This window comes from Barbus barbus, assembly GCF_936440315.1.
Source record: "Barbus barbus genome assembly, chromosome: 20".
Classification (NCBI taxonomy): Eukaryota; Metazoa; Chordata; class Actinopteri; order Cypriniformes; family Cyprinidae; genus Barbus; species Barbus barbus.
The window spans coordinates 23,360,175-23,382,375 of NC_136748.1; the positions used below are offsets into that span (position 1 = coordinate 23,360,175).

General features: G+C 36.2%; 1 protein-coding gene across 4 annotated transcripts in view; it reads left to right on the plus strand.

Annotated features, from left to right (window-relative positions):
* LOC306886501 (neurexin-3a-like) overlaps nucleotides 1-22,201 on the plus strand; it is a gene marked incomplete at both ends in the record, with an annotated part of 283,146 nt that overhangs the window by 86,082 nt on the left and 174,863 nt on the right. For 2 of the 4 annotated variants that reach the window (XM_079443647.1, XM_079443648.1), the window contains 7 exons: nucleotides 2,799-3,002; nucleotides 6,241-6,267; nucleotides 9,078-9,197; nucleotides 9,649-10,030; nucleotides 11,110-11,300; nucleotides 11,401-11,574; nucleotides 17,077-17,196. In XM_079443647.1, coding sequence (XP_079299773.1) covers nucleotides 2,799-3,002; nucleotides 6,241-6,267; nucleotides 9,078-9,197; nucleotides 9,649-10,030; nucleotides 11,110-11,300; nucleotides 11,401-11,574; nucleotides 17,077-17,196 — 1,218 coding nt within the window. The remainder of the gene's footprint in view (nucleotides 1-2,798; nucleotides 3,003-6,240; nucleotides 6,268-9,077; nucleotides 9,198-9,648; nucleotides 10,031-11,109; nucleotides 11,301-11,400; nucleotides 11,575-17,076; nucleotides 17,197-22,201) is intronic. The other 2 variants (XM_079443649.1, XM_079443650.1) reach the window with 1 other exon arrangement.

The following is a 22,201-nucleotide window of genomic DNA, read 5'->3' on the forward strand; positions in this document are numbered from 1 at the left end:
GCCCTCACGTGTCCTGAGACGGATTTATGAGATGCTTTGAGAGGAAACAGCAGTGTATCAAATCTCATAAGTGAGTCTCTCAAGATGGCTGCCGGATGCTGTTGTGTAACATCGGCCCCTTATTGAGAAACACTGCCACCCTGTGAAGATCTCTGGTGCCTTATTTCCCCATCACTCTCGTCACATCCTCCACGGCATGTTTCTGTCCACTTGCATCAGCCCGCTGCTCAATAACGTTAATACAAAATCATTTTGATTTGCTTTCACTCAGAGTTAATCGTCAGATACTGTCTAGAGGTTAGTCCCACTTATCTGTTTCTCTTCTCGCTGTTTTCACTGATGGCAGCTCGACCTCAGTTTCTCTCTCCCACTCTCTACTTAGTATGCCGGGTGTAAAATTAAAATTGGCGGGGGCCCCAGGGAGGATTGAAAAGCAACTAATCGCACATAATAACATATTGATTACTGTGTAATTGTAGAGTTTGTCAGCGCTTTCTATGCATCGATATTTAGGATGCATGTGTTCAGGATGGAGTTTTCACAGCTCAGGATTAAATGAGCATCTGCTGTTGATCTTCTCTTGAAATGTGTGATCATTGTATTTAGGTCTTATAATTTAATGAAGTCTACTATATGTATTTTTAAGAAAGTTGTCTGAGACAGAATTATTGTGAGCAAATACTGTAATTGAGGCACTCAAAATTTCTCCATTATTAGATGAAGGTCATAGGTTTGTTTTTAACATTGTGAGGAACATTTAAAATTCAGTCAATACAATGCAATCAATCAAACAATACCAGATGCGCCATGATTTTGGCTGCACAGTGAAATTACATATTATCTGGTGTTTCGAGTAGTTATAAGTATATATTTGTTCAATCAAACTTTTGTACACTTAAAAATCCAAACAGGATTGATAGGTAATTCTATAAAACAGATGTTTTTTGTGCCCCTCTTTAAGTGTTTGTGTTTTGTTACACAACCTTTTAAGACAATTGATAGTTCAGATTGCCCAGTTTTCATTTCAGATCCTTTTCTTAGAAATCTAATCTTGTTTGTAGTGAAGTGAAGTGACATACTGCCAAGTATGGTGACCATACTCGGAATTCGTGCTCTGCATTTAACCCATCCAACGTGCACACACACAGCAGTGAACACACACACACCGTGAACACACACCCGGAGCAGTGGGCAGCCATTTATGCTGCGGCGCCCGTGGAGCAGTTGGGGGTTCGGTGCCTTGCTCAAGGGCACCTCAGTCGTGGTATTGAGGGTGGAGAGAGCGCTGGACATTCACTCCCCTCACCTACAATCCCTTGCCGGCCCGAGACTCGAACCCACAACCTTTGGATTACGAGTCCGACTCTCTAACCATTAGGCCACAACTTACAAATTTTTACAAATACTGATTAAAATGTTTTTGAAAGAAGTCTCTTATACTCAACAAGGATGCCTTTATTTGATCAAAAATACAATAAAAACTAATATTATGAGATATTAGTATTATACAATTAGTATTAGTTTTATACAATTAGTATTATATTATTAGTTATTATATTGGTATTATACAATCGATCATGTCTGATTTTTGTCACACAACCTTATTTAAAAAGTCTCTTATACTCACGGATGCATTTATTTGATCAAAAATACAATACAAACTAATTTAGTGAAATATTAGTATTACACAATTTTAAATAACTGTTTTACTTTTTCATATATTTTAAATATGTAATTTATTCCTGTGATGGCAAAGCTAAAATGTCAGCATCATTACTCCAGTTTTCAGTGTCACATGATCATTTTAATATGTTGATTTGGTGATCAAGAAACATATCTTAGTATTATCAATGTTGATAATGGTTATGCTGCTTAATATTTCTGTTGAAACATGACACAATTTTTTTCAGGATTATTTGAGTTTGATTGAACAGCATTTATTGGAAAGAGAACTCTATTGTAGCATTATGAAAAGTCTTTACTGTCACTTTTTATCAGTTTAATGTGCCCTGGCTGAATAAAAGCATGAATTTCTATTAAGAAAAAATATCTGAATGGTAGTATTATATTATTTTATCTGCCTGAAGCAAACTTATTTTGACCTTCATTGAATATTGTAACAAAAGATAAATATCTTGTGCTGCAGAAGGTTTTTCAAAAATGTTTAGCTTGAAGTGAGATTTTATGTGGCCTCATTAATTTCTTCTATAAAAACCCTGCCCAGACAACACAGCCTAGCTGTGATTTATGTCTTTCTTTCACCTGCACGTCTACATGCTGTAGAGTCAAAGCAGACATTTTATGCCCGGCTGGCTTCTCTAATACTTTCATACGGAGTGTTTTCCAGCCAGCAGTGCCTTGAATGACAGTCAGAGGCTGAGGCTGGGGAGAAAGGGCATCCCCACATCCATCAGTCCCATCCTAGCAGTGTGCCTGACTGGCCATTTGTGTGGCAGCTTGCTGAAAAGTGCAGATGTCTTCAACATTTCCCATGGCAGGAGAGATCTGTTCATTTACCTGTTGAGCCAGTTAATAGAAACTTGTGGGAGGCTTGTGCAGATTGTGTTAACTCAGTGTGCTATGTTTTAGTCCTGCATTTCCTCAAGAAGATGATTTAGATTTTTGCAGGCCATCATCTTGAACGTGCAAACTGTTGGTTTGTTGTGTTGTGATGTTTTAGGATTGTTTAGGGATACGATTTGACATTCCCTAAACTGAAAGTCCAAAAAATGCATTATTTTAATAAGAAGGTTTTTTTAGTTATAACTTCTATAACTTCTTGTCTATTTTGTTCACAGAGGCGTCCATCTTGAGCTATGATGGGAGCATGTACATGAAAGTGGTGATGCCTACCGTGATGCACACTGAAGCGGAGGACGTGTCCCTTCGCTTCATGTCTCAGCGTGCATACGGCCTGCTCATGGCCACCACCTCACGCGACTCCGCCGATACTCTTCGGCTAGAGCTGGACGGCAGTCGTGTCAAACTCACGGTCAACTTAGGTATTGTATAAAACCCCCTCCTTCAGGATGCAGTGCTTCTTCTTTTTCTCTCTCTTCCTATCTGTCCATCATTCCAGCCCCACCCTCCATCATCATTACATTCATTAATAAGATATATTAAGATGTTGTTTTATTGATTTTCTTTATTTGCATGGTTCACCAGACAGAGTTCAGTTTGAATTGATTGTTTTCTTAATAAAAGTAAGTGACGGTAAATTCAAATTTTGGCTACTAATTGATGTTAGGGATGGGTGGTATGATATTATATCACTGTACAAATAATATAATATTATATATCACAATATAGTTATATATATATATATATGGAAAGTTCAAAAATAGTACTTTATACTTTTATTCTGAACTTCATGGATGCAAATCAAAAGATAACTTTGTTTATAACAACCGGAGTATGAGGAGCATCAGCTGCATAATTCAGGTAAAAACATGAAATATTGTAATGAAATCTAATGAAATTAGAATATATATGTATATATATGATAATAAAGTATGTGTTTTATATATATATACTGTATATAAATCACATACTTTCAACTCTAAATTCTGATTAAAGGGGTCATATGACATGATTTCATGTTTTCCATTCTCTGTGGAGTATTACAAGCTGTTTGTGCATAGATAAGATTCGTAAAGTCGCAAACATTAAAGTTAAGACTCAACCACACCTTCCCAAAATGCCTCTTTTAAACACATCTCCACAAATCTACGTCACTGTGTTGGAAGATTTGCATAACACCGCCCAAATGTATACGCAAAGAAAGAAGGCGTAACATTTATTCTCACTGTTGTATTGTTGCCACCACTGCCATGTTGTGGAGATTCTGTGTGTTTCCAAATACGGTAAGGGGCATAACATTTCTGCCACATGCTTTTTTGTTAACAACTGTTTATTATGTTTTATTTTGTGGAACGGTAGTACAAAAAAAAAGCAGCTGTACAAATTTAAAACCCACCCCGACTCATCCCACCTCTTGGTAGACTCAAAAAAATAAAAAATAAAATAAAATAAATAATAAAGACATTAATTAATAGGGGCGTAACATTTCTGTCACATGCTTGAGGTATTCGGCCAATCACAACGTACTCAATAGCTGGCCAATCAGAGCACACCGCACTTTTCAGATCGATGAGCTTTGTAAAAATCGATGCGTTTCAGGAAGGTGGGGCAGAGAGGAGCAGCAATAATGTACGGTATATAGAAAATAATGTGTTTTTGAACCTTAAACCACGTTTACATTACACCAAATACACAAAATGTTATTTTTTTAGCACCGTCATATGACCCCTTTAAATAAGCTTACATTATAATTGCACATCATTTTGAATTCTTTATTGATTTAGCCATAAACAATTAATCTATACAATTTTATAATATTTTGCATCTTTTGGGACATTACTTTTGGGACATATTATTACTACTTTTGGGACTAATTTCTCAATTTCTCTCAACTGTAAATAACTTACAGCAGTCTTGCCCACTTATTTCATAGCGGATGTGTCTATTGCGGTATAAAGTTATTGCAAAATTTCTAAATTGCTGTCTCATGTATAGTACCACCATACTGCCCAGGCCTAACGGACACAATGTTTGGTGCTTTTTTTTAATATATTAACCACAATCATTGTCATAGTGATAACAAAAACTCCTTTGAGACAGTCACAGCACTGCATAACAGCATAGCATTTTTTATTTAATGTCGACTTTTGAAATGATGGATAATTCCTTTTTATGATTGCAATATAAGTGTTGTGACTTTCTGATTGTCAACTTAACACTAATTCCTGTCATCTTTTCTACTTGACAATGTCTTCAGTAACTCTTTTCTGACAAACCTCATATTCTGTCTCAGTTGGTTCCATTTGTACCACATTTGTGCTTTGGTTGGTATTTCCTTTCTGTTACATCATTTCCTTTTAACCACCGTCACCTCTCCCTCCCTGTCCAGTTCTCTGACACACATTCTCCATGCTTTGTCAAAAGATGGTATTCACCCCTTCAAAGGCCCTTAGCCTGCGGCCCGGTCGGCAAACAGCCCGAGAACAGAGCTCTCAGCTTCACCTGCAGCTGGTAGCACCTCTCAATCCTCGATCTGACACCATTACCTTTACACGAGAGATGAGAGACCATAACTGGTCATTAAGTCACAGTGTCATCATTAAAGGAAGTGACACAACTCACACCTCACAGCAGGAAACAGCCTGAGGTTTGACAGTAGGACTGATCGTCTGTGACAGCTCAACCATAGTAGAGACAAACATAGCCCACACACTGTAAACATATTGAAAGAGATAAGAATGTCTTATGATTGCATACACAGAGAAATCATCTGGAATGATTTGACAGCCTGTCAGCCATAAAACACAACTGAATACATATGTATATCATTAGACGCACACTCAGGACTGCCCTAGCTTCCAAAATACAAGGTTATTTTACTTTTAGGACAAAGCAGACCTCTACAACTATACATTTACAAATAATTATTAATATATTAGAGATTGTAGTATATTAAGGGCTCATTTGAGTGGTCAGATCTCAGGAAGATCTAGCTGGAGGTACAGAGGCCACTGCATGGTGCTGGTGCTTATTGGATCGAGGCTGTTTGCTCCCACTTTTCTGTTGCGGTTGACGACACATGGTAAATCCAGCCACACAGAGCCCAACCCAGAGCATGATGCCATCAAAATGGGAAGGCAAGCTTGAAATCGTTATTTTCCAGATCAGTATTAAAGAAAAATGTCCTAACACCAACTTCTTGCTAAATGTATTTAAGCTATTAAAGCATATTTAGCTAATGAGCTGGTGTGATTTCTATGGGGCAGGACCTCAGATAGCTCTGAGAATTAAAAGCATAATTTTAATGAAATAAAATAACGCTCTGGGTTGAATAGTCTTTGCGGTTGGTGAGCTCCAAGTGGCCATTTTATAATTTTATAAAATAAACACTGCTTAAAAGGCAATTATTTGTTTTTAGCAGCAAATTAATCATAAAAAGTATTTTATTCAAGTCTAATTATTTGACAGTTGCAGATAATCCAGTGACTTTGTGTGCAGAATTTTCATTAAATTATAATGCTTTCATTAATAATAATACAAAAAATGGCCGCCTCTTTGCATGTGGACGTCCCCGGAAGGGTGGAATTATTGTTTTTGGATGTCTGCAGCTGTAACCTTGAAGGATGCAATTTCATCTGTCACTTATTTTCCCCCATCTAGACTGTATCAGGATAAACTGTAACTCCAGTAAGTTAACACTCAAGTTTCATTTTGCTCCTAATGATTCTCTTGTTGAAAAGAATGTCTTAAGTCTTGTGCCTTTTCCTCCATTTAGTCAAGGAGAGTTTGCGTCTAATGAAAGGGTCAGTTGATGCATCTCTCCAATCGTGATTACCACGATTATAACTGGTGGTGACTTAGTAATCATGGCTTGTTTTTGACGGCCTGTAATTTAGCTGTCATGTCAACCTATTTCCTACCCTATCAGCATCTTTTATGAAAGGTCTTAATTTGTATTTAAAAGTTGATGGTATCTTTTTTTTTTACTGCCTTTATTAAGGAATGCAGTATTTAAGTTTAAAGTAGTGCATGCATTAATATGAAATATTATTGTGCATGCAGAAATACATGTTATGTTAAATTATTGTATTTAGAGACAGATTTGCCATCTTTTCATGTTGCAGTAACTACAGATGGTACAGCGTTTAAAGTCACATTATAAAGTCACCACATATCTACCTTTTTTCCTAAAAATAATTTGTAATACAGTTTTATACAGGGAATGTAAAATCACTAATGTTACCTTTTTATAATGGCATCTAATTTCTGCATATTCTTATGAAATGATGCAATATGGTGTTGTCATGTTTCTGTTTGTTAGTTTATATGTTTGCTGGGTTGGTTGTATTTTAAGTCAAACTACTGCAATTAATTTTAAGCTCAGTACTGTATGGTGTAATACACAATTCTTAAAACAAAAATGATGCTAAAGACGCACATTCAGTTCAGTTGTTACATGAAGTTCTTGGAATTTTCCTTCTAAGAAATACAGAAATGTCTTTGTTCAATACTCTGCCATTTTATTTAGTTACTTAACTTTTTTGTACTATTATACTATTAGTAAAGAAAACATTTGTACAGTTTTGGCAAAAACACTGCTTTTACTCAGAAATAGGTCTTGAATTCTCTCAATGACAATGTTTTGATTGATATAAACTATAAAGGTGATATATTAAATAAATATTTTATATATTTAAGCAAATAAAACCACTCTGAGTAACTATGAAATAACTGATTTTCCCACTTTGAAAGGTAAGAATGTCTAATTGCAGTTGTCTTATTAAGTTGTCTTATGTATGTGTATGAATAATGACTATAAATGGCTTGCATGCCTTATGGATCTTGATATCTGCATGCAATAGTTGCGTGATTTAGAGTGTTTTCGTATGTTGTTTATAATGTGACTGTTTAAATACTATCCTTACAGTGGTCTGATAATAGAAAGGTTGCAGGCTGGATTCCATGTGGCTATTCTTACAATGACTGTAAGTTACTTTAGATGAAAAGCGTTTATGCCAAATGATGAGTGTTGGTGATGTACTAGAGAGCCTGGCCCTGCTGGAAATGTACCAAGTAAACCAGTAACCCACGACTATGCCTCCATCAGTCATTCTGATCAAGTAGCAAACACTCACATCATGCTAGATTAGTCTCATCCATTTACCTGCACCAGTTCACACTTTCCATCACTCAGATTAATATAATGCCACTAATTATAATGATGTGCTTATCGGAGCTATTAGTTCTTAAGCTCCTGTTACGAGACCTGCATTTTTAAAAGCTCTAAGATTATTACCTGCATACAGCAGTGGAATTTGTGCAGAAAGTGGTTGATACTGGTGGATTTGTGCATTAGTGTAACCCTGGTAAGCCGAGACGAGATTTTTATGCTTTCAAAATACGGTAATTGCTTGTATGGCCTTTAATAGTTGTTCTGCTTAGTTATTATGTTTTGAAATTCTGAAAAGGACTATGTTACCCTTTCAGAATCAAATATAAGTTGCAAATATTCAGTAGGTTACAGTGCACCAGGTATTGTTTTTGCATCGGTGTAGTAGGGATGATCTAATAGACATGATTAATTGTCTGAACAATGTCAGTGATGGCAGATTGTGAGCTTCATGTCGGTCAAAACACATTTATGTCAGTGCTGAAGAGGGTGGAAGGTAATATTCTTTCTCAGGAACTACCGATAACTGCATGCTGCTAGGTACATAACACGATTTCCCAAGAGCCAAGAGATTTTGAGGGATGTGAAGCGTGATTTCATAGCACGCTCTGAGCTGAATCCAAAACACTTCACTGCTCTCCTCTGTGACTGCTTAACTCCTCATGCATTGCATCATAAAGAATATATTGCTTTCTTGTAAATTAACTCCGATTCTGACTTTAAAGTGAAGCATTTGATTTCTGTATCACTCGTGTTACCAAACGAAATTGAAAAAACGATTGCATTTTCAAACAAGTTTCCCATATTACACTCCTTTCTGCCATTGGTTTGGAAAAGCATACAGTCCCGTCCCAAACTCATGCTATTGGTTGAGCGAGTGTTGCCAACTTATAGATTCATATTCACAACTGTGACCAAAGTTATTTTATGTATAATTTACATTATCAGACTGTGAGAATTTTGTCTTTGAGTGGTGTATCAAGACCTTTTATGAGTAAAAGCCATTTTATAATATCAGGATTATGTTTTGAAGTGATTATTGTGAAAAACAGAGGAAACTAAATTAGCTAACAATTTTAGTTTTTGGTTAAAGCTTATATTTTTATGTAATATTCAAAAAGATCTGCACCAAACCTCTGCTTTCTCTATTGTGGTAATCATCTCAACTCAAAAAAAAGAAAACAAGAACCAATTTAACCTGATTTGCCACATAGTCAGCATCAAATTCAAAGCAACAAAATAAGTTTTTACTTTTTCTCATTGAAAGCAAAGGTTTGGTCAGAGATGATTCAGGTTGGCATTAACGTTTCATGACCGTCATTCTCAGGCAAAGGACCAGAGACACTGTATGCCGGACAAAAACTCAATGATAATGAATGGCATACTGTGCGCGTGATCCGGAGGGGCAAAAGCTACAAGCTAATGGTTGACGATGACGTAGCAGAAGGTACTATCCTGAAAGACAACACAATTCTTGATGCATTTATTTTATTTGAGAAGCTATAGATAATTCAAGTGTGTTAATAAAGCAATTTTGCTGCAGGAAATTACAGAAATAAGTATGCGAAAGTTTAGAGTTACTAGTTCTAGTTATTTAGATACAGATTGTGCCGTTTTGATAAATTGTGGGAAACATAATTTACAATGTTTCGTCTGTTGTTCTCATTCCAACACTACTTTAGATTTTTCACAGCAGTAAGACACATGTTTTTGGTTTGTGTTGTTACGCTGACATAATGTAGAACTCGCTCTGTGTACCCAGTAGTTGGAGAGTCTGACTCAGGGTTTTGGTGTATGGAAGCATTTTTATGCCTGTACAGCAGTGTAATATTGTTTGAGGGTGTAGTATAGCAGTATCTTTTTTCTTGTTTTCCTTTCCAACCTGCTGTGGTTTGTAGGTCAGATGGTGGGTGATCACACCCGGTTAGAGTTTCACAACATCGAGATGGGCGTGATGACCGAGCGCCGTTTCGTCTCCATGATCCCCTCCAGTTTCATCGGTCACCTGCAGAGCCTAAAGTTCAATGGCATGCTCTACATCGACCTGTGCAAGAACGGTGATATCGACTACTGCGAACTCAACGCTCGCTTTGGCATGCGCTCCATCATCGCAGACCCCGTGACGTTCAAGTCAAAGAGCAGTTACCTGAGTCTAGCAACCTTGCAGGCTTACGCATCCATGCACCTTTTCTTCCAGTTCAAGACAACCTCTCCAGATGGATTCATCCTCTTCAACAGCGGGGATGGAAGTGATTTCATCGCAGTAGAGCTGGTGAAAGGGTAAGCCTTTTGAAGAAATGGCCACTTTATTTTGTTTTTTATCTTGCCGGTAAAAGTGTTTACAAGGTAACGAGCTGCTTTAGGTAACACTTATGAGAAAGAACTAGATTAAACAATGCCATCTGGCGTTTTAGGGATTGAATCTTATCAGCATACAGTAATTGAGGCAAGTAAACCACAAGTCTATAAGCTGAACCTGAATTGAAAATTTCTGACTGATATTTACACAATTTTTGACACAATAATTGGTACTTTAATATTGAAGCCAGAGAAATTACATAATTTAGTGGGCTAAAACAGTACAAGTAACTTATTTAATATATTGTTTGGATAGAAGTAGGTCTGAAAGAAATAACCAGTTTAAAAAAAAAACAAATAAAATCTTGAGGTTTTTATTTATTTATCTATCTATCGATTGATTGATTGTGCTGTTCTGGCCTTAAGTTAAATTAAATTAATTTAAAGTCTACAGAGAAATTTCACCATTTAAAAGGCCAGAACAGTATTCACAGGAAAAGGAACTCATTTAATGTGTTGTTTAAATAAAAGTCAGCTCAAAACAAAGCTAAAATACTGTATATTTGCAATCATTTAGAGCACACAGTAATTTTATAATAAATATAATGTCATAAATTACAATAATTGTAATAATATTCACAATGCATCTGTTGTTGTAGTCAAAAGATGTAGCTATTATTGGGTCAAAAATTAAACAATTATTAAAAATGGTTTCTGTATATCAAGCACTTAGTCATAAAAATTTGTATCAATGAACCATATCAGTGATAATAAGATATTGTTCAATCTCTGGTATCATTTAAGATGTATCCACCCCCTCGTAAAAAGCATAAAAAGAAATTGTGGTACCTGTCAAAGTTGGAATTTCTTGGCCAAAATAAGCCGAGAGACTATTTCATATGAGTTTACTTTGTTATATTAAAAAAAGGTAAGTGGAGACTAAAAATTGATTCATATACAATGAGCATATCTCAAATCAACATGTTTATAAAACTTATAATGGAATATGATATGGCCTTTCTACTCTCCCTGTAAACTGACTTCACTCTTCTGTCTTTTAGGTACATACATTACGTGTTTGATCTTGGCAACGGGCCCAATGTAATCAAGGGCAACAGTGACCGAGCTCTCCATGACAACCAGTGGCATAACGTTGTCATCACTAGAGACAATAGTAATGTCCACACACTCAAAGTCGATGCCAAGGCAGTGAGTCAAGTTGTCAATGGCGCTAAAAATCTGGACCTTAAAGGTACGTAACCAGCTAAAATTAATATATTCTCATGCCCCCAATCACTGTCTTATCACTACTTTGTTTACCTGGGCGTCTATTGTATCTGCGTTCTGCTCAGGTGACCTCTACATCGCCGGATTGGGGCCCAACATGTATAACAGCCTGCCGAAACTTGTGGCCTCTAGGGATGGTTTTAAGGGTTGCCTGGCATCTGTGGACCTGAACGGACGCCTTCCCGACCTCATAAACGACGCTTTGTTCCGCAGCGGTCAGATCGAGCGAGGATGCGAAGGTACACCCTCTTACAACTCTAGCTCGAGGAGCCCGTTCTTTCTCATGAATGCAAACAGTAGTTCCACCTCCACCTCACTGAGCCATCACTCCATCTTTCTCACCCTGCTTGTCTCATCTCTCACCCAGTCAGCTCTCTGTTGAGCCCACTGGCTTATTAATATTCTTATTGGCCACATTGGTCATGCTAGGATCAGCCAAGTCTTTGTTTGTATGAATTAGTGACATTTTTACGAACCGACTTACAGAGGGAATATTTACATTGCAGTATTTTGAGTCAAGATGGAACTTTATGCATTTGATCTGATGTGTTTTGACCTTAAACCATTAAAAATAAAAGAAGAATATGAGCAGCTATTAAGTAATTGACAAATGTGTTGTAATATATGTACACTAGCATTAACAAGTTTGGGCTCAGTAAGGTTTTTGTTTTAATTTAAGAATTTAATACTTTTATTCAGCAGGGATGCATTAAATTAATCAAAAGTGACAGTAAATAATAAGTAAATGCTATTATTTTTGACTTTCTATTCATCAAAGTATCCTGGAGAAAAACATTTATCATGGTTTCAACAAACATATTGAGCAGCACATCTGTTTTCAATATTGATGTCATTGGTGTCATGTGACACTGAAGACTAATGAATGCTGAAAATTCAGTTTTTCCATATCAGAAATAATATATTTAAACAGTATTTTTAATTGTAATAATATTCAAAAATATAAAAAAAGTTTTATTTTTATTTTATTTTTTTAATTATTTTTATTTTTACTGTATTTGTGATCAAATAATGCAGATTTGATGAGCATAAGAGACTTATTTCAAAAACATGAAAAAAAATCTCAATGATCCCAGGCTTTTAAATGGTAGTGTATATATAATTTAATTATTGTTTTGAATATATATTTTGAATGGGAGTGAAATAAACGTAACGTTTAAATATTGTGATATAATTACATCTCTGTGCATTTGACTGATTAGAATAAAAAATTAAAGACAAAAAGAAAATCTAAAAAATTACTAAAATATTTTGAAGTACAGATTATGTAAGAATTTGACATTTTATCGGAAGCTAGGTGTCAGTAAAATGATAGTGCAGATATTATGGTCATATAACCAGCATCAAAGCTTCAATCATAGCAATTGATTGTATGTTAAATGCCAAATATGTCCAAAAGATCAGAACACAGATCACTTAAGATCCATACAAGAATATTTCTTCACTTACTCATTGCTAATATCCATTTTTCTTATGTACATGAGATCTCTGCCATATTTCAGTGCATGTTAATGTCTTTGTTTTCTTGACATTGTTTGTTTGGTTGGTTGGTTATTTTACATTTAAATTTTTTTGGCCTTTCACTTTTTTGTTCTCCGTGTTCTCTTGTTCTTTTTTGATTTGTTCTAGTCTTGTTTGCGTAAAACTTTGTGTACAAGCATTTATATGATCTGTCCTTCCATTTAAAAAATGAATTGTCCGTCACAATTCCATCATTCATCTCAATGTTGTCTTGAACAAAAAGCCTCCCTTTATGTTGAGTATCCTACATGTTACGTTTACATGTTGTTGAACCAAGAATAAAATCTTATCCATCTAAATCGTTTGGTCTTTTGTTGTATCATCTTCAAGTTTTGTTGCTTGAGTCCATGGCGTGAGCATGAAATGTCAATGTCAGCATGCTTGATAATCACATACAGAAGTCTGGGATTGTTTTCCAAAGACAAAAGGCTACTAGTTTATGAACACACCACAGGTCTTAACAGATATGAAAATGTATTTTTCCTCTAAAAAAAACTAATGCACATTTAATGGTTTAATGTCAAAGCATACACAATTTAAAACATGCAAACATTTTTTTCTTTCCCTCCAATATCAGTGTTGAAAACCATAAAGATGATTTTTCCACGACTTTTTATAGCTGCCCTTTTATTGTTAAAGCTTGCAGAACCTACATATAGGCTAAGCAAGGGCTTTTCACACTGTGCTTAACCCTGGGTTATCATCGTCCTAAGCCTCGCTTTTAACCCCGGATAAAGGTATGTTTCATAGGCTTAACAAAGCTTTTTACTAGGGGTTATGAAAATGCCCCGGAGCGGTGTTAGCAATGCTTTTACATGGCCAAAGGACTACAGTGAGAATTGTTGACGCGTTTTTTTTAAATTTCATGGCAAGAAGCTAACGGTTCAGTTGCTTCAAGAGGAAACTGTCAATTGTTGATGGAGAATTTTTGAATTGAAGTTGAAGGAGAGTTATATTCTTACCTTTTAAAGCCCAAAAATGTAAAGTCCATTAAGGAAAAACTTGATAGGGCCTAGTACAGTCAACAATAATAACAGGAATAGCAATGCTAGGTAAATTATGAGCAGTGTGAATGGTAAATCAGGATATTACCAAAGTGTGAAAAGCCCTATTTTGATATCCAAAGAAAATATGTTCATCTTTAACATAATTCCACATATTTTCAGGACACAGGCTACCACCAGATGGTCTGATAGCCGACGTGCTTCAATACAAATCTTTAAGATGTATCTGTTAATCTGTAGTATTTTATAAACAGAGACATACCCGACACCATTTGAATTCAGTTCTTCATTTCATACATGAATAGAACAATTTTGTGTGTGTGTGTGTGTTTTATGTTTATCTCTCCCGCACAGCATCCAAAAGTGAACGTGAGTAGGTTTTTATGTTCACAGCCCAGCATGAAAGAGACATCACTCTGTACTGTACTGTTTGTGCACAGTAAAACTGTAAACCGTGTATGGAATGGCTCCACAATGGCAACAGAATCCTTTGCTGGTTCATATGGCAATGAATGCGCCATTCTGTTGTAATGAAGCTTTTCATCCACCAGATGGCAATGATGCACCTGTGCTTAGGAAGGCGAGGGCTCGATTACATGCTGCAGTAATACAGGGGAACATTTTGTTTTCACAGAACGCAACATCATTAAATGTCCCCTCTCTAACCGCTTGCTTTATACAGTCTTAGCATTTTCTGTTGATTTACGTTAGCATTAGCACATTATCATGCCCATACTGTGCATTTGAGAGTCATTTGAACATTTTTGCTGTCAGAACAGCAGACTAGAATGGAATATGCAAATGAAGCCTGATTTTTCTGCATGTTTGTTGGCTGAATATATTTAAACTGTAAATTAGATAATTTTTCAGCCACAATTTCATCTGCAAACTGCAGTTTTAATTTACTTGTAGTGCCTTTTTAGCAACTAAATAGTTGGCCTACTTTCATTGAGTGCCATTACACTTTTTTTCAGTCCAGCCATGCTGAATCAACCCATCAGTTTCATGACTATTATTATAATTTGTAACCCATGGTGCAGTAACTCAAGAGTGCAAACCCTTCCTAAGAATGGTAAACGCATGTCCAGTTAGTAAAGCCATTGCTTTATTAACAGAAGCCATCGACCACTTTCTTACCTGTTTGATTGTTTTCGCTTTTCTGTTTCTTGCTTAACAAAGTTGGTTTCACCAAAGCAGATCTACAAGGTATATAAGGTTCAATTCCATTCTGAGCTCGGCTGAAAGCTGCTGTTTTGTCTTGTGCCAGTTTGTTTTGTACTCTTCCCAAAACCCAGACATAAAGCGGACACTAGCTGGTTCACTGTAACAATGTCTTGGTATAAAATGGTTCACTTCTTTCTAAAATAAAATGCCCTTGTGTTTTTCACCGAAGTTCGTGAGACTTGCAAAGTGAGAAAAGTAATGATTGCAACTGAGAGTCTACATAATAAAACATGAGCTTTCCTGTATAATTAAGTCCCTATGTCCTGTTTTGCTGTATCTGGTCTTGTTTCTTTTTTTACGCTAACAATGTTCAGCTGAGAGAGGAATCTGGCTTAGGGGAATCCATTAAGTATCTCACCATGGATTACTTCTCACTTGTCTTTAGATGCACTGAACAGCAATATGATTAGCAAAATAATTAATAGAATTAGCATGAAAATCCATCTGGAAATGTTGGCACGCTACCGTAGACTTTAAACTCAGATAGCGTCCCACAGAGCACGTAAACTTAAACAGATGTGATTTCCACTTTATAATTTAAGCGACATCACAAATAAAAGTTCTTGCTGTTGAAGTGAATATCATCGCAGCTGAGGGTAAATCATGTATATGAAGTCACTAACATTTTAGACCCAATGTCAGCTGGTTCATTGTTGCAGGTCATTCCTGTTATGCAGTACATACAACTAATCAAAATTAATAAATAAAATAAATGAATGTGTTGGTGTTGCAATTTTAGCACTTTAACTATTTCTACAATGGCAAAAAAAATAGAAACTAATAATGCTGAAAATTCATTTTTGCCATACCAGGAATAAATGACATTTCAAAATATATTAAAATAGAAAATGATTAATTTAAATTGTAATAATATTTCACAATATTACTGTTTTCACTGTATATTCAAAAACATAAAACATCTTACTGACGCCACACTTTTGAACTGTATTGTATAATGGGAATATGACAATGCACTGTATAATATGAATGACCTTTGTCAGCACTCTTGAAATGGATATTTTCTAATCAAATTTGTGAACTGGAACTATGTAAATCCGAACAGAAACTTAAACCAAAAATACCCTAATACTGTCTTAATAAAGCCAGTTTACATAATGTGACGTTTGACTGTATCCCATTAAAATAAGTTAATGTGCTGCTATAATAAGCCTGAATGATGTTAATGGAAATATCAGAGAGAACTATCTTGAAGTATAGTCTCTCCGATTGTCCATTCAAAATCCTATCTGCAGTTTTGACAGGCAACAAATTGGGGTGAATCATTTTATGTTGAACTTTTACGTAGTACTGAAGTTGCACTTTGCGTTGCAGAGTAAATGCGCTTTTAGCCTTCTTTTCTCCCCCTTTTGTTAAACTAAAGTTTATGTTTGTGGTTAACCTCTTGTTTTTGCAGTTGTATTTCACAAGAAAAATGCACTCAAAGCCAATTTTTTTGCAATTATCTTGTTTACACGGTTAATTCAGGGGGAATGCATTCACCCTCTTGCTCTGAATTGGGTAATGAGCTCTATTGTTCTTGCTGCATTCCCTCAAAATGAACCCAAGTGTGCCAAAACACAAGATGTGTTTGGAGCACGCTCAACTCGATTGCACGTGGCTGGTGTGCACACTATTGTTCTTAACATGTGTAACAATAGTACCTGGACTGTGTACACATCTCGCTATTATATGTTGTCATTGACCTTTGTTCCTCTGTGCAGATGTGAGAAAGTTCATGCTTGGCCCTGTGTCTGAATCTACTTCTGTAACAAGCCATGTTGAATATGATGGTTATTACTAAAATCCAGTTGTTTATAGGGAATGCCACGTTTGTTCAACAGCTTTCGGGATGTTTTTTGAGTACCTCTACTAACCCAAACTGCATGTGTACTGTTACACACACCTGCATGGCACCTTAACAGCATGACGGGACGTTTGCCCCCAGTATTACATTGCTCTGCTTTGCCACCATAGGTCCTAGCACTACATGCCAAGAAGACTCCTGTGCCAACATGGGGATCTGCATCCAGCAATGGGAGAACTACACCTGCGACTGTTCAATGACATCCTACACCGGGACGCAGTGTAACGACCGTAAGTCACCCTCCGTCCCGTGCAATTTCCACATCCTCTCTTTCTTTTGTTCAGTTCACTCTTTGGTTCTCTGGTTTAGACAATTTAAATAATCACATGTAGTCATTCTACGAAAGATTAATTGAGCACGCTGTAATCTACAAAAGCAAATGCTACACAAACACCAACAGTATTTGGTTGCACAAAAGCTCTTACATAAGTACACACACACACACACACACACACACTCTGCATTCATGTTCTGAAGTTTGAAGACGACAAAGGTACGTGTTGTTCTCTACATTTTGATGCTGGTGGAATATGATGTATTTTACTAGATATTTATTTATAATTTTTTATAGAAGTATTTGTGTATATATTTTTGGTATTTTATATAGCATCATTTAAAATGTATAATTTTTATATATATATAATTTATTATTTATTTCTGAAATAAAAACTACTAAAACAAGATGAAAATAATATGAAATTACATATTTGTATTATTTAATATTATTGTTTTTTGTAATTTATTTACCAATTATTTCTGAATAATAACTATGAGAAAGGCAACAGTGGCTCAAAAAAAGTTTTTTTTTTTACAAATAATTTCAAGTGGCATTTATAAAAATATGCCAAAATCAAACTTTTCAGTTTTTCAAGAGGGGAATTGGCTTATATAAATGTTTATTTATTTATTTATTATAAATATGAATGTTTTAAGTTATTATTTTTAGTCATTTTTGAAATGTAGTCAATACTACATAAAGCAACAGTGGGTCCAAAAAGGTTTTGAACACTTAAACCACATATTATCAAATAATAATAATAATAAAAAAACTAAATGTAATTTCAAATGGCATGCACAGAAATATGGTAAAAATCACACTTCAATACATTTCAGGGGAAAAATACGTTTAAGGGAACAGACTTTATACATCAACTAAAAGATCAGAAAAGCTCAAGATTAAAATAAAGTTAGTTCTGAGACAAGGTCTGTTTGGTTTGATATAGTTTGTACATCTTTCCAAACCATTTATGGTGCCACTATATAGTGTTATATTAATAACTGTTAAATGTGACATTTGAGTGTTGTTTTCACAGAGGTCACATTAGTAAAGATCTAATTGAATGTGACATGAAACTCATAACTTTGAGAGAAACACAAAATAACAATCTGCTCATAACCAGCCCTTTAAAGTTCAAGTCCGCAATCACTTCACTGAACTCCTCATGGATTAAATCACATCTGATTATGTAAAACGCGGGAGTAAAATATGATAACGCTGCATGGGTACATCACAAAATGCTTGATCTATTCGGACGACCCTTTACATTACAGGTCATCATGTATCAAATCTGTCTAAAAAGCCCCCGAGAACCAGAATCAATCAACAACAATGCACTTCTACCACAAGCAGTCCGTCTTTATTCTATAGTCATAATGATGCCATTCTTTTGACATCACTGCCACAATAAAAGGTGTTATCTCGAGCCGGTGGAGATAAACACCATCCCTATAGACGCAGAAAGCGCCTCGGTGAGAATGTGATATGACTGTGATTGCCTTCCTCCCCTCTGCCGCAAGAACAACACAGTTGACCTTCCAGAGATTGAAGACTGACATGCATAATAGTACGCTAGCCTGCTGCTTTGACAACTCGTATTTTTGTGAGAGGCAGCAGTGAATCAAAAGCATGTTAGTGAAGATAGGGATGGACTTAATTGAATAATGCAGAGAGAGTGATGTGTGTGTGTCAGCTTTGTCAGTCTGGAGGAATATCTGCCGCGGAGGAAGGAACTCAGAGGACGGGCTTTTTGCAGCTGCACCAATTCTTGTTGCTATTCTTAGGCATATGAAAGCTTATTCAGTGCTATAATAAGAAATGTCTCATTTGAAAGACTCGTAGTGACATGTGACAGGCCATTGTGCTACACAGATGGAATACAGAGCCTTAATAATGAATTTAATGTCTAAGTTAGTAGATGAAACAGACTGAACAGCCTTATGCATGTGTGGACTGAACGTGTCACTATTCAACACTAGGTGGCAGTCTGTTGTGTTGCCAGCACGTCTTATAAAATTTGAATATTTGAATAATGCATTATTATATAGCACCCTCGGTTCTGAGTAAATATTTTAGGAAAATGTATTCTCACATGTTCGTTATTCGTAATTTTGCTGAGATTTCTTTCTTTTTTTATGATTGGAGACTGCAAGACATTGTAAATTAGGAATCACTTTTTTAGGAAGGCTTTCTTTTGGCAATAGAAATGTTCTTTTTAAAGACAGGTTATTGATATTAACACACAAGGTGTGATGTTGACTACATGTTTTAATCATAAAGCTGTGAAGTATTCAAGTATTTAAAGGAACACTCCACTTTTTTTGGAAATAGACCTAAAATCGAAACTTTTCATTTTCCGTCGGTCTTAGTACACGATGTAACTACAGAAGTATGAAGTTTTAAATAGGAAAATGATCGAAACTCTTTGGTCATTTTTGATGACCAAATGCTAATGGTCTAATACGATTCCATGATCTATGCTTAGCTAAGCTAAAAGTGCTACCGCCAGACCCGGAGATCGGCTGAATATATAAAAAAACTAGTGAAATTGGCAAAATGTGTCCTTGAAGTGAAGTGACATTCAGCCAAGTATGGTGACCCATACTCGGAATTCATGCTCTGCATTTAATCCAACCCCATCCAACCCCATCCAACGTGCACATACACCGCAGTGAACACACACACCGTGAACACACCCCCGGAGCAGTGGGCAGCCATTTATGCTGTAGTGCCCGGGGGGGAAGCAGTTGGGGGTTCGGTGCCTTGCTCAAGGGCACCTCAGTCGTGGTATTGAGGGTGGAGAGAGCGCTGGACATTCACTCCCCCCACCTACAATTCCTGCTGGCCGGGGACTCGAACCCGCAACCTTTGGATTACAAGTCCGACTCTCTAACCATTAGGCCACGACTTCCCCAAGATTTTAGCAAGATTTATATTCATACTTTTGTGGAGGGCTTTTTGGTTTATTTTCATACTGCATATATGAGCTGATATTTGAGCTGAGATTTAATGACACGTTTGTACTTTAATTATTCCATTGCAATCACTTGCCCTTTGAAAGGTCAAATCATATTATTTATAAATACGCTTCCACTTAGCAAATTGTAATCATTTATTTATCAGTCAAGCTTGTTACAACTGATTTTGCAGCATTTGCAGCATTTTGGTTTGTTGGCTATAATAGAATGTGTTTTCTAATGCATCTCTGTGGTCATAATTATTATGTGCCTTCGTTTAACTATATGGTTACATTGTCATCTGGTTTTGCCTTGAGATTTTACAATTTGGATATCATATGCTCTCTCAACAGAGCACCAAAAATAGTTTTTCACTCAAAAGTAATAAAATGTTATTTTTTTGAAAACCTTTTTCTCATCTGAATGCGAGGTTATATGGTTAGGTGCATTTGAATGATCTCTTTTAAAGCGTATGTGAGTATCTTGAAAAGTACTGTATAAATAAAATATTTTATTCTGCATAATAAATTTGAATATATGAATGCATTCGTTCCCAGAAAAGCCACTAGAATATGATTCACCCAATCCAACCGAATCTTACACTAATTTGGTTGTTCCATTGAAGGAGGCCAGTGATCATCAGAATGCTTTTAGTCATAGTATATTTAGCAATGGCAGACATGTTTGCCCTTGGCCTCTAAATTAAGATTAAAAGTGAGCACAGTGTTATTGCAATATATAAGAGCTTGTGTATGAATGAGATGCATTTGTTGCCTCTTTCAAGCAGCTACAGCTAAACAAACACCAAATTGCAAGTTGCCCCTCGCATTCCAAGTCTTTGCTTATTAATTTGGACACACTGTGCAATCACGTTGATTGAGCTGCGGTAATAAATGAATGGTTAGGAGCTCCATTGGCTGTTAAATGAACTTGTGGCAAATGAATATTGCTTAAAGGAATTTGCCAGTATCCGCTAGACGAGTGTGAGGTACTGTCTGAGAACGAAGCTGTTTATTCATAACTTTAAACAGCCTCATTTCATCCGGGATTCTTTTAGTTCCTTAAAGCAAAGCAGTCAGAGCTCAAATTCCATGAGACATTCACAAAGGAGCTGTGCTACGCGCTTCCTAATGAATTCCCTCAGGATTTACTGAAGGTGCCTGTCATTTTCTTGGCTGAGGGCCTTGATGGCCAGCATGCTATGTCATCTCCATATAGCATCATACTTTCATCGAGTTTTGGATACGGAGACTCCATATCTGTTCGTTTGAAAGTGAAGATTCTTGATGGTGCTGTTTTATATGCTAAAACATCTGAAGCGGTTTTACAAATTGCCTAGTTGCACAACAAAGCGATTCTTTTCCTTTTCTGTTTTCCCACTACATTAATTACCAGGGTTAACATAAAATATTGCTTTGCACAGTGTAAATGATACCCATCGGCATTCTTTCTTTTTTTCCTCCATGTCCAACATTTGTTTCATAAATATATAAATTATACGACAGATACACAAATAACATGCTGGAGGGATGAATTTGTTTTCCCTCATGTGTGTCTGACATGAACAGAATCGCGGTAATTAAGGAGCATCTTTTTCTCTGTCTTTGCTGGAGAGGAAAGAGAAGGCGGACCCTTCTAGCGAGACTTCATCAAAGCTGTGTTCTTCTCACTCCATTAGAAACAGGAGAACCCGTCTGAGCCACACCATCAATTAAGATGGCAACAAAAGCAAAGGCGCACCTTCAGCTATCTCGTGTCCAATGTAGTGTTACTTAGACAATGCGTCTCGGCGGAGAGAGAGAAATGCATTAGAGATGGATAGAAGGCCAAGTGTGGGCTTAAGTAACAGGAAATGTTCTGTGATATAATTAAGCTAGGTATAAATGCTTTGACTAGAATTATGAAATGACTTCCTGGATGGCAACTGGCTTTCTAAATCTTTTTTTTTTTTTTTATTAGTGGTGCTAACCATGGGTTAGAGGTTTAAACAAGAGCTTTTTA